Genomic DNA, 16920 nt, shown 5'->3' with positions numbered 1-16920 from the left:
ATAAAAAATGACGTGTATTATTAATTTGGTATTCATTTTAGTAGGGTTAACATGGGTAAGTATATCTGTTTTGATTCTCAATGCTTGATTGAAAAATTGTTAATTTTATTTTTAATAAAATTGTTTCTGTATATACCCAGTATACATATATAGACATACTTATAACGTATACTAATCTGAATAAACCAATGGCTAATAAATACTATTTTTTAGGTAAATTCAAGTCAAGAATATAATACGTTCAGACGGTTGAACGATGGCAATCTAATGCCATCTATTGCATATGGGACTGACACAAAAGTAAGGTTTTTTTATATGTAATTAGGAAACAAATTATTTGAGTCAACCACGATATAAATAATCAAGATGTTTTAATGTTTCATTATTATCCAGCAAGGGTAATTCGGGATCTTATTACTAAGACTTCGCTGTCCGCCTTCATCCTGTCAGTTTATCGAATTTTTATCAGTTTTCTCCCCACAAGATATTTCCCTATACCTTTATATATAAACGGTGTCCCGCCGGTGGTATACTATGCTCAATGGTGTCAATTTCTCATAAAGTCCCCGATGCATTTTTTCTGTTTAATGAATTCTTAACCTTATATACTACACTTTAAAATTATTTTTAAATGACACGGAAGGTTCCAACTCTCAAACAAAAAAAAAGAATCATTTTGAAGCCGGTTAATTATTAAGGGTTACCTTACTATATAACTATACTAAATTTTTTCAAGTTTAGCAAAGACCATGTATCTATGAGAATGTAATGTAACTTACCAATGTTTAGACAACCCGTAAACACATAATATGGGCAATAGAAGCTGGCTTCCGACACATCGACACAGCCAAGATGTATGAAAATGAAGAAGAAGTGGGTAAAGGCATAGCTGATCTCATACAACGTGGTGTTGTTAAGCGAGAAGACATTTTTGTAACAACTAAAGTAAGTATTTATATATACAGATAGATAGCGGCTTGTAGTAATACTAGCTTTTCGTATGCGACCTTTCCCAAGAAGTCAAAGGAAAATTTTGACAGTCCCGGAGTTTTTGTATAGTTCGGTAGATTCGGGTGTCAAAATTTATTTCTATCTATCTCTGTTCAAAATTTCATTCAATATCGCCCATACAAGCAATTAGACAAACAAAGAATACAAGGAAGGAGCAGTAGGTCTAGGTCTATGCCAATCAATTGTCTTTGTGGTTCTTTGATAAAAAATACTTTGTATACAATTAGCAAACTTATACGTTTTGAAAAAGTGACCATTTTCAATATTCCTATCACTTCCAGCTGTTGAATACGAACAATAGTCGCGATGAAGTGGTGCCAGAACTAAAGGGGTCCTTACAAAGACTTGGATTGGACTATGTCGATCTCTATTTGATTCACTCCCCGATGGCTATAACGGTATTACAATAAATGCTATGAATATTTTTATTTGCTACTGTTACAATAAATCACATTATGATATTATGATTTAGATATATTGATATTGATATAGGATTTTGATGAAATTTGGTATACAGACAGGGCTTGGACATGAGCTGACTTGGGTGATAATTTATAACATTTGATTACAATTTCTACATTCGCAGGGCAGTGGTAAATTTCTATGTACCGACTACGTAGAAGTGTGGAGAGGTATGGAAGAAGCAAAACGCATGAATCTGGCCAAGTCCATTGGTATTTCAAACTTCAACAGCAGACAGATTAACCGAATTTTGTCAAACTGCAATGTAGTCCCTGCAGTTAACGAGATAGAGGTAAGTAAAAAAAAAACAATTTTTGATTGAACACGTAAATTTAATGAATGTTAAACGTGTTAAACAAATGGATTTATTAAATTTGAGAAATAATAGAGTATTATTTAAGTAAATATCATAACAAAATGCTTGTACATATGTATTTTCTATTATTTATGGATAACAACTGCCTAAGACTGTTAAAATTATAAAAAAAAAACAGAAATCACGTACATATCCAATGGTTAAAGAATTTCTGAAATCGGTCCAGTAGCTGCAGAGATTAGAGCGTTTAAGCAAACATACAGTTCAGCTTTATATTAGTAGGTATAGATTGTAAAGATAATCATTGTTGTAGGTAAATCCAACATTTGCCAATATGCCATTAGTGTCATATTGTCAACAAAACGGAATAAATGTCATGGCGTATACTTCTTTGGGACATGTTGTACCACGGGGTTTCATTGAAGACCTTCCACCCTCAATGGATGATCCTGTATTAGTGGGGATGGCTAAGAGATATAACAAAACCACTATTCAAGTGGTATTGCGGTATTCGGTTAGTATATAACAAATTTATAACTGTTACTAGTAAATTATCTGTGGCTTTAGTAATATTTCTTGTTGCTAAGTTTCCTTGGTTGCAATTGAATAAAAAAGCACTTCATAGATACACAAACCTATTGTTTTTTTATTTTAATGCTTTGTATGTTAGGTGATCACCCGATGGTAAGCGATCACTACCGCTCGTGAACATTTGCGAGGCAAATGCGTTGTCCGATTTTAATGGATGAAGAGGAAAATGTTTTTGGAAGGAATTAAGGTCTGACATAGGAAAGGCGAGGAAAAAAAAGGTTCCGAACAAAAACGCTAACCCCTTCTATAACATGAAATTAGTCGAATTATTCTTTCGTAATAAGAAATAGTTTTAACGAGCATTATTATTAAATTACAGTAAAATAGTACGTTCCTCTTAATTTGATAAAATGTTATATATTCCAGATTGACCGAGGCATGACACCAATAGTAAGATCTCAAAATAAATGTCACATAGAAGAAAATATAAATGTTTTCGACTTCCGCTTGTCTCAGAAAGATGTTTACAGGATCAGCGAATATGATTTGTATGAGAAAGTGCACCCATTGGCTAGGTATAGGCCACATATTTTTTATAGTTTTTATAAACCATAAGTTTGGGCTGGTGTTATTTCTTGAAATTGTATATTTGCAAAAATTTTTTATCGGTTTGAGGAATAAATGAGATTTTTTTATATGTGCAGTCATTCTGTTTAATTGTCCTTTTTATTTTATTATAACTGTCTTCATTACACTCAAAAAGCAATGGAACTTCCAGAAAATTAGTAAAGACGGTACCTAGCTAACGTTTATATAACAAAAATATGAATGAATGAAAATTCTTTATTGCGTAAAAAATTCAAAAGTAAGCAGTCGTACAAAAAAAAAAATCTTAAAATGTTTAGCGTTAGTTAATGACAAATTTGTTAAATTTGTCTCGTTATTACACTAAAAAACAAAAAAAAAATATATGTGTTGAAATTAAAAAAAAATTGGAATATGTCAAAAACGCTATGAGAAAGTCCGGTGGTTATTTATTGTTAGTTTAGTAAATATTAATTGATAGACGCACATAATTGAACTTTTTAATATTATTTTTTGTCTTAAGTAATTTAAGTAAATTAAATAAAGAAAGAAACTAAAAAATACACATTGATTCTTGAATACCTGCCATCCTGGTCAAAATAATATAATAATTTTTACAAAAAACAAAACCGTCTTCAATTTATTACAACTAGACCAAATTGAGAATACGTAGGATGCAGCTTGTAATAAAAAAGAATCATCAAAATTGATTCACCCAGTAAAAAGACACGAGACGACAAACACAAAAAACCGTCGAACTGAGAACCTACTTCTTTTTTTGAAGCCATTAAAAAAAAACTCATCAAATTATTGTGTCGTTTCCGATCCTAGATAATATGTGTAGGTACAAAGGTTGAATTGAATCTTTACATTTTAAGTATGTCAAAACAGAATGTAAAGTGTTTTACAATAGAAGCATTTTAATGTGTTGTGGGACACCAACTGCAGTCTGCCCATGACGCAAAGAGTGACTTGAAATGACAACAAGGTATTGCCCCAGATCAACGGCTAGGGGTGTCGAGAGGTGTGGCACTGGTTTTATATTATTTCCCTTATAACGTCATTAGACATTTCAATTCATGCATCTCTACTCAGGACGGACTACATAGGCCAGACAAAGGTGTAGGAATCAGCACTTTGTCATTAGTCACTCTGACGATTCTGATGTCCTATAGGGACCTAGCACGGGAGTACTAAGGGCGCTTCACCCGTCACCTCGTCATAAGGTGCTCTGCAGACTTAATTAATACTGAATAAGGTATAAGTTATAGTGTAAATATGTAGTTAGTGTAAAGTTGCAGAAATGCTGCATCTTGTTTGGTGTGGTTGAACCACGATGATTAGATCGATCTTAACAAGACTTTTATTCACATTATCCTTCCTACTACTATTATAAATGCGAAAGTTTGTAAGGATGTGTGTGTGTTTGTTACTCTTTCACGCTAAGCCACGGAACCGATTGCAATGAAATTTGGTATCTAGACAGCTGGACAACTGGAATAACATATAGGCAACTTTTTTTCCCGATATTCTTACGGGATACGGACTTACACGGGAAAACCGCGGGGCGCAGCTAGTACCACATAATTATTATTTCATACAGGTGTAAGATTTAGTATTTTCTTGTGTTTGATTTCACGCGTTAGTTTATATAGTATTTTAAAGGTGTAAGGTGCAATATTTCAAAAAAAGAAACCCCTCGTAATTGCAATTTAGCCTGTTTAAAAAATGAATTATTTAAAATTTATTCAATAAATTTACTTAGGCGTATAAAATAAATTTATCTACTAATTACTTATCGTATACCGTTGGTGGCAGACAAATGAAATTAATTAATAATGTTCCAGAAATTAGGACAAATACGAATAAAATATTCGAAGTAATTAATAATTAATTTACATATATCCTATACATAATAAAACAATAACCAGACAATTTCTTTTTTTTTAACAGTAATTTCTAAGCAATGTGGATGTTTTATAGACTAAAACAAACGGCTCATTTTTTATTCTGTTCGTCTGTTTATATATGCATAAATCATATAAATCCTGCTGATGATGAATGACTAAAAAACGTTTGATTATAGCAAACTAATGTGAGGCTCAAGGGGTGGCTATAATATAATCGGGGGATAAAAAAATGAATACGTAAATATGTCATTAAATTATGTAGGTATTTAAATATGAAATACAGGTTTCTGATAGGTTATTTGTCTTTGAATATGAACGAAGTGCAAAATATTGTAGTCCATGCTAGCGAAGCCCGGATGGAAAGCTAATATAATAAAAACGGTATGACAGTTATAAAAATTCATGAATACTATGATAATATGTAAAACTATTTAGATACCATTTTGCATAATGCGTCTATTATATTTTGAGTTATAGGAGGATATTTTAATTATTCCAATATTGATAATGCTCAAATGTTTCAGAAAAGATATTCAAGGACGCAGACAATGAACATGTGAAATGTTTAGTTTTTACATGTACTTCAGTGGATATATAAGTATGACCTAACCAGACCGTTTCGTGTTTCGTCTATAGGTACTTACATAAAACAATCGGTTCGCTGCTGGTACACCCGTAGTAATTATATATTGAGCCTTTACTTCTCGGGATGACGTAATGTCCAAAACGGAAAGGATTTTTAAACTGTACAGCTGTTCCTGAGATGAGCGTTCGATCAAACAAACAAACCCATACATATATACGTACTTACATCACTTAAAATATTCAAGAGCAGCAGAACGGTTTTCTAGGATTTTTGATAATTAGTGCTAAAACATTTAAATAATTACAAAAAAAGTCGCCTACCCGAGCGGAGTCGGTGCGAACAGCTAGTTTATATTATATATTAAATAACTTACACAAATTATTACAATCAGTATTAATTTATATTAAGTATAATGGTACTATGCTATCTTATGAACGGATGATAATGAATTTAAAAAACCGACATATGACGGTTAAAGAGTAGGTTTTGATGTCACAACATATCCAGACGTATGCAGTTTCACATTCATTTTGTATATTTATTTAAATTTAATTTCGGAAAGTGAAAAGAAATGTTAATCGTATAAAAAGTATTATTCTATATACTGTACTGCGCGAAAATCAATATGATATATTTTTTGGTACAATTGTTCCTGTTATTTGGATCGGTGAGAAGCTTTTTATTTATATTATCTATGTTTGTTTTTTTTTGGTTTTTGTCTACATTTATTTTAGTACTTTGTTGACTACATAGGAGTCGAATAGAATCTCTATCAATTTTTTTAAAGAGGATTAAAATAACAAACACATTGTTTGAACTTTGAATGTAGTTCAATCTTAAAGTAAAAGAGTATAGACTAAGAAAGACTAAGAAAAATATGGAAAGGGTTTGTTGGGACCAGTATTAAATTGGGGTAGAAAAAGAACCAGAATTAGGCCCAGTCAGACGGAGGGAGAAGCATGTGTCTCACGTTTAGGCTTTTCGGCGTGCGCCTTCGTTTAGAACAACATTGCTTGGGCTAACATTTCAAATAAGTTAGCCAATAGGTATCTTCCAATTAAACTGAAAGATATAACCCGTTTTTACTCGTTAATATTATTTTAGATAAATTGTATGAAGCAAGGCCCAAGTATCCCGTTTTTAAACTTGAACGATGGCAACAAACTTCCAACGATGGCTTTTGGAACCTATCTTCTAGTAAGTTTTTTGTTTACAATTTAGATTATATGATATACATATAGATATTTTCAAAGTATCTCTCTACTCGTATTCTAATTAAATCGAGGATGTAAGTCTGTCGGCGTGTCAATTAGCAAGAAAAAAACGAAATCTTACGTGCACACATGAACAGTGGCTACACTCGATATTCGCCGTGTAGGATTCGCGTTAAGAGCGGTTTTTATAATGAATAATTAAAGGGAAAACGAATGCGCCAACAGAGGTTTAAGTCGTCAACGTATTTGAATGTTTCATTGAGCACCAATGCCCGACTTATCGTAATTATTAGATTTTAATATTGAATTATTGTTATGTTTTCTTAAAATTTATATATCTAAAGCTAAAATCGATTTCGTTGTCCACACAAGAAATAAGTATAAACAAAAAAAAAATTGTTGAATGATACTTTGTTAAAATCCTTTGCAAATTAGCTGTAAGCGCTCGCGGAAAGCAAATAATACATAATCCAAAAGTACCTCAGTAGTTTTGTACTTTTACGTCATACTGAAAAAGAACATTTTTGATTTTCACAGAAAAGCAATCAAAGAAAGGCCGTCAATAAATAATGCTTTTTACTAACCTTTGGGATAATAACACAAATACAACAATTATATAAAAATCACAACTCATTAGGAAAATTTCTAACTCTAATTCCTTCAGAAAGGCGAAGTTGCACGCCAATCAATAGTACGTGCTGTGGAAGCAGGCTTAAGGCTTATAGATACGGCAGCATACTATGAAAACGAGGTAGACGTAGGAGCAGCTGTTGCGGAGGTTATTGATCGAAAGATTGTCACTCGGGAGGAAATCTTTATAAGCACTAAGGTTAGTTCATGCGCAAATACTTAGCCTAGATTGGGCCTGGTAATATTGCGCCCTAACTCCTTATATTCCTTGCTAGTTTTATACATTTATTACATAAGTTCCATCAAACAATATGAATAGAAAAAGGACAGGCTATATTGTCATGTTGCGGATGAATTTTAGCTCCCGTGGCCCCTTCACTCAAGTGGCTCGACGGAACACAGTGGGGTTTTGGTCGGTAAGAATCCGACAGAACCCACGGCTCCATCCCCGGGGGCCGTGGGTATCGATGCAAGATCTCCCCACTATAAAAAAAGGCGGCGCATCTTCGTTTCATTTCAATTAAGAAGGAAACAATATGAATGTTTTTATTCTACGATAGCACCAGTAATAGAACAACAGGATAAGATACATAAGATGGGATTGACCACTGTGGTTTTTTTGTATTAATCTGCTTCAATAAAAGGAGAAGGTTCTCAATTAGACGGGATTTTTTTAGTTTCTACCTCAGAACTTTAGCTGAACCGATTTTGATGATTCTGTTTTATTTGAAAGGTGGTCCCTTCCGATTCTGTCAATTAGTAGGTTGTTAAGTTTTTTGTTACCAAAATTATGAAATAAATGAATAAATAAGTAAAAAAACAATTGAACAAAATTATAAATATTATTTTAGCTATGGAATAAGTATCACGATCGGGAGCAAGTAGTACCACAGCTGAAGAAGTCGCTAGAAAGACTTGGTCTGGATTATGTCGATATGTTTCTTATTCACACTCCAATGGCTGAGTCGGTAAGCATTAAACAAACTCAAGTGAAAACACAGTAAAGTTGTTATTGACATAGATTCATTTTTTAATATTCATATCATTTGTTCATCGACTATTCCGTGTTATAAATCAAATAATAAGTACCTACATTTATTAACTAATTAACAAACTTTAAAATACTACTCGTATCATTCTTCAAATACAATTTGATATAAATATCTGCAACTATGTTTCTAGAAATATGTTTATACTATATTTTCCGTATAGAGTAGTATACCATACTAAATTACCTCCATTAATTTTCAGGAAAACGGCACATTTCTTTGCACAGATTATTTAGAAACTTGGCGTGGAATGGAGGACGCGAAAAAATTAGGATTGACAAAGTCTATCGGAGTATCAAACTTTAACAGTAGACAGATAAATAGAATTCTCGTTTATGGAAGCATAGTTCCTGCTGTTAATCAGATAGAGGTAAGCATTTATTTCTAAACTAGCTGCGCCCCGCGGTTTCACCCGCGTAAGTCCGCATCCCGTAGGAATGTCGGGATAAAAAGTTGCTCATATGTTATGCCAGTTGTCCAGCTGTCTCCGTACCAAATTTCATTGCAAGCGGTTCAGTAGTTTTTGCGTGAAAGAGCAATAAACACACACACATACTTACAAACTTTCGCATTTGTAATATTAGTAGGATAGTAGGAGTACATACTAACTATCCTATAGTTAGTAGGTTATATACATATATATTTTAGTTACACAGCGCTTGTAAGCAAACTCCTCCGAAACGGAATTACCGGTTTTTAACATGCTTTATGATCTTCACGTGTATATTTTTATGCTTGTGTGTATCCGAATCCTTTAGACTCGATTTCGTGTTGGCCAGTTCAGCGGGTACCTATATAATAATGTAATGATACATAACATCATTTTTTCAGCTATTTTCGTTTCGATATCTATCAATAAATGCAAATACACTATTAAAATTATTCAAATTGAATGTGTAGTTAATGGATAAGTTTTTCCTCTTCTGCTTATCAATTTAATTTCTTTATTTTTTGGGGGAAAATTTCCACATAGTAAGAAATAAAATATGTCTTTTGATAAGCCTTAGGATAATTGCGGATGTCATAGTGACTAATTCCAATAATGCAATATATTGTGTTATTGAAATATTTGATACTTTAAATTACTTTAACTGGTAACAACTCCACATTCGTAATAAACAATAAGGTACGATATCATATTGTATATTTTATATTTTCGCTACGCACATAATATAGACTAATCTTTGGGTAAATATTAATTTAATGTAACTATTTGAATAATGTGGAATACGTAATGGCCTAGCTATATACAAATTACCCGCGTAATTGAGTTTTTCTCTAAACCGATATACCGCACTTAATAGGTCTGCCAGAACAAACAGACAGCGTTTATTTCAATTGTACAAACAGGCACTACATATTTCTTTATTGGTAGGTATATATTTGGAATTAATGCACATAACTATTGAAAATACATTTCCAGGGAAATCCAACCTTTCCCAACATACCCTTAGTGGCATATTGCCAACAAAGGGGTATTGTGGTTATGACATATTCCCCTTTGGGATTTCTGGTCCCTCGAGGACGTGGACGAGATGAACAAATTGGACCAACAATAAATAACCCTGTTTTAGTGGAAATCGCTCAGAAGTATGGGAAAACTGTAATACAAGTCGTCCTTCGATATGAGGTAAATGTTTTGAGTTAAGTTGGTAGTATTATTTAGGATTTTTCGTGAGGAATTATGTTATGATGATATCGGGTACCTTCTTTATGGCAGAATAAGCAAAGGAACAGGTAGGCCACCTGATGTTAAGTGGTCACCACCGCCCATAAATAACCTTCCACCGATATCCAATTTATAGCTTGTTAAAATATTTATTGCATTTTATATGCATTTGGTGTTTTTGTAATTTAAATTACATTTTATAAGAACAATTGACTGAAAATTCAAATTAAGTTTAGATTATTCTATGTGTTCTGTATTTATGTATTTCAGATTGATCGCTGGACAATTCCGATATCAAATACGCGAAATCCGAAGCATTTGGAGGAAAATGTGAATATATTCGATTTCAACCTCACAGATACAGATATTGAAAGGATCAATGAATTCGATCGTAAAGCTAAAGTGTACACTTTGGCAAATTACAGAACCCATCTCTATTATGGTATTTATACGCCGTAACTTAAAAAAAATATCAAACTAAGTTATAAATGCGAAAATGATGAATAAGTCGTTGAAAATAAACCTGCAATAATTAAGTACGGTGTATTTGCTTCTTATTAATCTAGAATACCTCATTATAAAGATATGAAATGGACTATTATAAAAAAAACATTCTTGTGTCTATGTGTGTAAATTTTTTTCCAGTGTATTGATTAGCATATTGTATTACGTAATTTAATTGTTTCAAGTAATAGCCACAGCCCTGCATATTTTTAAAATGTCAGTCTATTTTTCCTTTGTTTTGTTTGTTTTTAATTTATATATATACATATTATATCCAATATGCCCGTTTCTTTTTCCGCACACTTCCTAGTATTCCCAACGTCAATCTTTTTTTATTCCCAATATCTCCTGGCAACACAATTGCGAAGATATTAACCTCTCCAAATGCTTATAACCGCTGGTAGTCGCTTACATCAGGCATGCAATGACATAAAAGCTGGTTTGTAATACTATACAATAGTCATATAAAACCCATGTCATGTATGTGAACAATAAAACACAGTTTTCTAAAATATCCTTTATTTTTATATGATTTTTTGTTGTAACTTACTCACTAATCTTATGCGATTATAAATTTCAAAAATTGATACAACCATTAGAAATATCTTGAAAAATCTATATTGCCTTAAACTAGCTAAATATAAATCCTAGAGCTTTTAAGAAGATCACAAAAATATAAAATACACATGAAAGTTTAACGAAGTAGTTATATTGGTATGTATAAATATATAACCTTATTATGATTATGAAAATAAAACTAAATCATCACAGATGTAAATGGCTAATACTTTGTAAATAGCCTGAATCTACTATCTCTTTCAAGAAGGTAATTAATAATAAAAATGCGAACAAATTTAATCCACAATATTTAACGCACACAACCAGCTTTTTTGTTTTTTCATGTCTTTTGATTGATTGTTGATATAAAATATTTATTCCAAAAAAAGCGAATGCTCTGTGCCTTATGTAATGTAGGTTCAAGTTTTGAAAGTTAGTTGAAAGAATATAATACATAATAGGTGAATTTAAAAACTGAAATGGGGTGATTCGTATGGTTAGAGTCCTTTGAGAAGTATCCCCCCCCTGAAACTTCTAGCACCATATAGTTTAGTTATAGCATATATTTTATTCTTACTACTATAGCATAAAGCCTCATCTAAATTATAGATAATACTAAATATTTATTCCATATTTTACGCACAAAATGCGTTTTACAATAAGAAAAATTGAGGCAACTGACAATTCGACTAACAAATATTATGCACGCTAAAGATATTTATTTCACCATAGTAATAGCTCAGTTTCTTTATTCATAGAAAGTTTGTAACAAATCAAACTGCTTCCACTAGATCAACACAGGCACAAAAAAGATGTCATGTTCAGACGAAAGATATAAACCCTGCCCGTTTTCACTGCTTCAGTCCAGCGAATGAAAACATCCAAAAAATTTATTATCTATAATTGACCATTTACTTTTGAATTCATTACGATTAATGCGATGTAAACTGAGCATAAAAACATCCTTCCAGAAGTGTCAGCATGTCAGTGCCTATTTCACTAACGGCCAGTTTCAATAATAGATCTAGATCCAAAATTTACAGAAGCAATACAGTTCTTTATTCATTCCTTCGTTAACTAAATGTGAAAAAAGTGGAGGGGAAAAAAGTTATCTAACAGTATAACAACTGATTAATCCCCCAGATTACGGATCATAATCAATATTAAAAACCAGCGCAGATTAATAATAAACGGATCAACTAATCGATGGCCAATTGTCTGAAAGAGCCGTCAATGCCAAACAGTTCGTCGTAGTTGGTCGGTTTGCCGGCTCGAAGTTTCTCATTGACAACCAGCGCGTCCTGCGCTTTGAACCAGTCGCGGTATTCGATCAGTTTTTGGGACCATTTCTCTATTGAATTGAAGAAATATATTCTAAATTATTATATATATCCTTTTATAAGAGATTGCTTGTTTCTTAAGTTAAGTTTTAATGAGTCAAAATGTGGAAATAAAAAAAATAATGCGGAACTATAATAGATTGACATTCTAAAACTTTTTCTGAAAACATTGTATAAAAAATGTTTTAGATATATACTGAAAAATAAAGCTCATATTAAATAAACAATATAATCACTCAACTTTATAACATATTATTTATAAATGACTTTAGAATAGTTACTGGATAAAATAAAAATAGTGATCTTACCTTGTAAGGAGTTCATGCTTTCGCATTTACCACCATATTCTACTGGCAACATCTCTTGTGGGATGTACTTGTATAAGTCTTTAACATCTTTGTGAATGAAAATCTGTAATTAAAAAATAACAATATTTATTTTAAGCTCACCTTTTTATCATAGATTCCTGGTGCGTTGTTATGAAATTTCGAGCAGGCTGTATAAACTATATATTTTTATCGCCTTTACTTCATGGCAACCTGGTACATTGTTTTGAATTTTAACCCGACACTGTTTTTATTATCATGATTTTATCATTAATTAGTTATAGTTAGTTAGTGCATGCATAGTGTGCACATTTGTTTGTGTAACTAATAACTTGGCATGATAATATGGACAAGTGACTCTTTCTAACTTATAAAAAAAAAAATTGGATTTTACTTGTCTTTTTCTCGGTAGAATATTTATTGATATGAATCTTATACCTTTAAACGAGCAATTCTTGTATATATATATATATATATATATATATATAATTGGAATCTCGGAATCGGCTCCAACGATTTTCATGAAATTTAGTATATAGGGGGTTTCGGGGGCGATAAATCTATCTAGCTAGGATTTTTTTTTAGAAAATGTCATATTCGTGTTTTATTCGTGTTTTTTTTTTCCTGACATCTATTGGTGAATAATAATACTATTTTGCTTCGTAGATAGCTGGACAACTGAAATAACACATAGGCACTTTTTATACCGATATTCCTACGGGATACGGACTTACGCGGTTTCAACCGCGGATCACAGCTAGTATTATTAAATTGCACAATAGGAACAAGGAATTGAATGAAAATAAGAATTGCACAAATTTTAACTACAGAAAATATATATTGTTTACTAAAAAGACAGAGACAGAGACACAAGCACACGCCGATTCAATGCGCCTAATTCTCTAGTGCTGCGCGCGCGGCGGACCGATCATAGTTCGGTGACTCATCGTAACGTTACCGGGCGTTACACTTTTTCATGAGTGACTCCGAGCCGCAACCTAATTTAAGACGTTGTCACGTCAATATATATTAGACAGATATTTACTAAGATGATATGGCCACGAAAATATACAGGTATAGTTTCGCTAAAATCTACAGGAGTAGCAATTGACAAATATGACATAAATAATATGTTTTATTTCTTATAGCATCAATGTATTTATTTAGCTATATAAATAAAAATCGCCAAATTGTCAAACAATTTGCAAAGTTTTTTCGCCTAATTCGTTTGATTTGATGATTGATTGACCCAATGATGTTTGGGTAACGCACAAGGATGATTCATTAGGAGAGAAATGACAAACCACGGGCGTAGTCGGAGTGGCCGCTAGTTTATACTATCTTTACTGAACAAAATTTTACTAAAATGGACTGTAATTGTAAAACCTCAATAATAATCTCTTTGGAATCATTAAAGCCTTGTATATTGTTTTGAATTTCGAAGCAGCATTGTAAACAATATCTTTTCGCCGTACAAGCACTCTTCGCAATAATACTATCCTGGTACATTGTTTTGAGTTATGGGGTAGTGTCGTAAATAACGGGCGGGGCGTAAACATCTATCTATCTCATTCACTTTTATATACAGCAAAATATTTCATGATGTCCTGCTGTATGTTTTTTAATAATATGACCAAATTATTTGGCTTTTATCTACTACATCATATTGTTTTGTTCTCATATATTGTTCGGGATAAAGAGTAGTAAATTAAACATCGTTAAATAATAAAAGTATTTAATATATTTAATAAATTTATATTAAATATACCTTTGCCATTTGGCTTAAAATGAACATTCCATAATTTACAGCGATATTTCACTTTACAACAGCACAAGCTTCTTTTATAAGAATATCTTAATAAAAGTTGTTTTTAGTTAGTTAGGTTTAATATATATGAGCACAACCAAAAGTACTTATATTGTGAAGCGTCATGCTTGACTCAATGTGCACTACATTGCCACATTACATGCATACAAAATTGCACACAAGCAAATTCAAGGGAGGTTTTGCGATCTCCTTTCAGAGCATGTTCGCCTGGTACCTGATTTTTTGGTTTATACTGGACTTACCGTTTGATTTTGTTTTATTTTAAATTTAGATTCCAGATTGATTATAAAAATTTAGGCATGAGGCAAGGTAAAAAAGCCTAAATGCCCTGGTTAGTGGACAAAACTTCATTATCTTTTTTTGCTTTCTTTGCACATGTCAGTGAGACAGGTTAACTATAATAATAAACTTTGAAAAATAATCATGCAAACAATGCAAACGGGGCCCTTTTTTAGAAAGACTTTCCAGATAATTCAGAATGTAAAAAATAGTATGAGGAATAAGTAACATATTATGTCATTTCATGTATACATGTATACATTTCATATGTTTTAAAACCTGCTTATTTATGTAATGGAAAAAAGATCGCACTGGATAAATTTCAAAATTTTTTAAAGGCGAGGTCGGGAGACCGCTAGTTTGATATAAATTTTTGAGATATGAGGTAAAATGTCCAAAAACAAGAAGATAAATTAATTATACTAAAGTTGTTATTCATTTATGATATTTGGATTTACTTACGCGTTTCCTTATTTTCTCCTTGAGGAAAGGTTTTATGAACGTAATAAATCTCTCTACTAACGGTGATGTGTTAATTATATGAACTTCCTTCAATTTCACTGGGTACGCTTCCTGAAAGAAATTATTAATTAATAAATAAATCCAGTTTCATTGTAAAAATCATATGGTTTTATAATATTTGAATACTTTCAGGCACGTATATATTTTCAGCTATTTAAAAGAATCAAAACATTTTGTAGCATGGCATATTTATACTTATTATAAAGATTTATATCGATTGTAAAATGCAAAATTAAGTGAGCACAGCAAAATACCCCGTATTTTAAAATAAATATTATAAAAAATAGCATTCATTATACGAGAATTCGGTAATGCTCGAGTATATATGTGTAATATCATTTACATTATAATGTATACAAAATTAAAAAGTTATGTTTAATAACACAGAAAATCATACCTGCACACAGATCATAAACTTCTTGATAGTAGATGGCGCTAGTTTGGCCAACAAACTCGGGCCAAGCACTGCGCCATCCAGCACATAGATGTCGCCAGCTACGCCCTCCGTTTCCTCCATAAGCCTAACGTCACCGATCATGAGAGCCAGCTTAAGACTATCCGTTACTTGTTGAGGAGATAGACTTGCGTCGACACCTACAATGTTGGATGTCCTACATCATTAAACTCGTACTAAAAACTCTTTTCATATAATAATTATAGCTTTTCGTGTAAAAGTCTTATACTGGGCATTTTTTGAAATTACCATAGTTTAGGATGGTCGATTACATGGAAAATTGGCAACACATTGTAAGTTTTTTTGAAATATTGTAATGATTTCATACTGGCACAGATAATATAATATTTTACGTATTAGTTAATTCGCTATTAGATTTTGTTTTAGATAAAAACGAATCAATTTTGTGAATTTCAGTTAATTATTAAAAATACTACCGTTACAATTATAATATTGTTTACAACTTAACTGGCCATTAACGATGATATAATACTTAGTTCTTAGTTCTTTTATATATTAACTAGCTGCACCCGGTAAACGCTGTTCTGCCTTACTCTTATCGTTTAGTGGTATGAAAAATAGATGTTAGCCGATTCTTAGACCTACCCAATATGCTTACCAAATTTCAGAGGAATCGGTCAAGCCGTTTCGGAGGAGTATAGAGACTAACATTGTGACACGAGAATTTTATATATAAGATAGATTATAATTGTGATATGCGTGTAACCACATATACCTAGACTATAAAACAAATCATTTGCATATTATTAAGCTAGTTCTACATTCACTAAATACAAATACAAGAGATTTAAGAAGAATGAAAGAATTGTAAGAAGGTTTAATTTATTGTTTGTTTCTTATGATTTAACTCAACACTACCAGACCGAGTATTGTTTTTATTTAAAAAGATCATTGTTATTGTATAATTCAACCATTTTCCTTTTCGTGTGTGTTTGGTATGCAGGATGAGTTTCAATATTATGGGGATTTTATTCTAAGCATCTTAGAGACTAGGAACTATAAATATTTAAAGCACGTATGAAAACATTTTTTGCGCGTGTGGATATAGAATTGTTTTTATCTTGTATTAATGATCTCGATAACATCAAATTATTTTCTGGTTCCTACCATTAAACCATTTGGAAA

The 16920-nt window shown here is 31.9% G+C and overlaps 3 protein-coding genes across 3 annotated transcripts in view; 2 read left to right on the top strand and 1 right to left on the bottom strand.

Annotated features, from left to right (window-relative positions):
* The first annotated feature begins 51 nt into the window (after positions 1 to 51).
* Positions 52 to 5367, top strand: LOC119835438 (aldo-keto reductase AKR2E4-like). Its single transcript, XM_038360260.1, has 8 exons — positions 52 to 55; positions 394 to 398; positions 790 to 945; positions 1293 to 1409; positions 1598 to 1765; positions 2103 to 2303; positions 2747 to 2895; positions 5340 to 5367. The coding sequence occupies exons 1-8, from the start codon at positions 52 to 54 to the stop codon at positions 5365 to 5367; spliced, it is 828 nt and encodes a 275-aa protein (XP_038216188.1).
* A 539-nt stretch (positions 5368 to 5906) lies between these two features.
* Positions 5907 to 10676, top strand: LOC119834256 (aldo-keto reductase AKR2E4-like). The gene is made up of 7 exons (XM_038358595.1): positions 5907 to 6068; positions 6506 to 6598; positions 7280 to 7444; positions 8097 to 8213; positions 8497 to 8664; positions 9718 to 9924; positions 10234 to 10676. The coding sequence occupies exons 1-7, from the start codon at positions 6027 to 6029 to the stop codon at positions 10420 to 10422; spliced, it is 981 nt and encodes a 326-aa protein (XP_038214523.1). The 5' UTR covers positions 5907 to 6026; the 3' UTR covers positions 10423 to 10676.
* Positions 10677 to 10969: 293 nt separating this feature from the next.
* LOC119833706 (alpha-tocopherol transfer protein-like) overlaps positions 10970 to 16920 on the bottom strand; it is a 14972-nt gene continuing 9021 nt past the window's right edge. Inside the window, exons 5-8 of the mRNA XM_038357854.1 lie at positions 15718 to 15914; positions 15261 to 15371; positions 12674 to 12776; positions 10970 to 12376 (exon numbers count right to left, since the gene is read on the bottom strand). Of these exons, the coding sequence (XP_038213782.1) occupies positions 12225 to 12376; positions 12674 to 12776; positions 15261 to 15371; positions 15718 to 15914 (563 nt within the window). The 3' untranslated portion in view covers positions 10970 to 12224. The remainder of the gene's footprint in view (positions 12377 to 12673; positions 12777 to 15260; positions 15372 to 15717; positions 15915 to 16920) is intronic.

Source organism: Zerene cesonia, chromosome 2 (genome assembly GCF_012273895.1).
Source record: "Zerene cesonia ecotype Mississippi chromosome 2, Zerene_cesonia_1.1, whole genome shotgun sequence".
Taxonomy (NCBI): domain Eukaryota; kingdom Metazoa; phylum Arthropoda; class Insecta; order Lepidoptera; family Pieridae; genus Zerene; species Zerene cesonia.
This window is presented reverse-complemented; position numbering and strand designations above follow the sequence as displayed.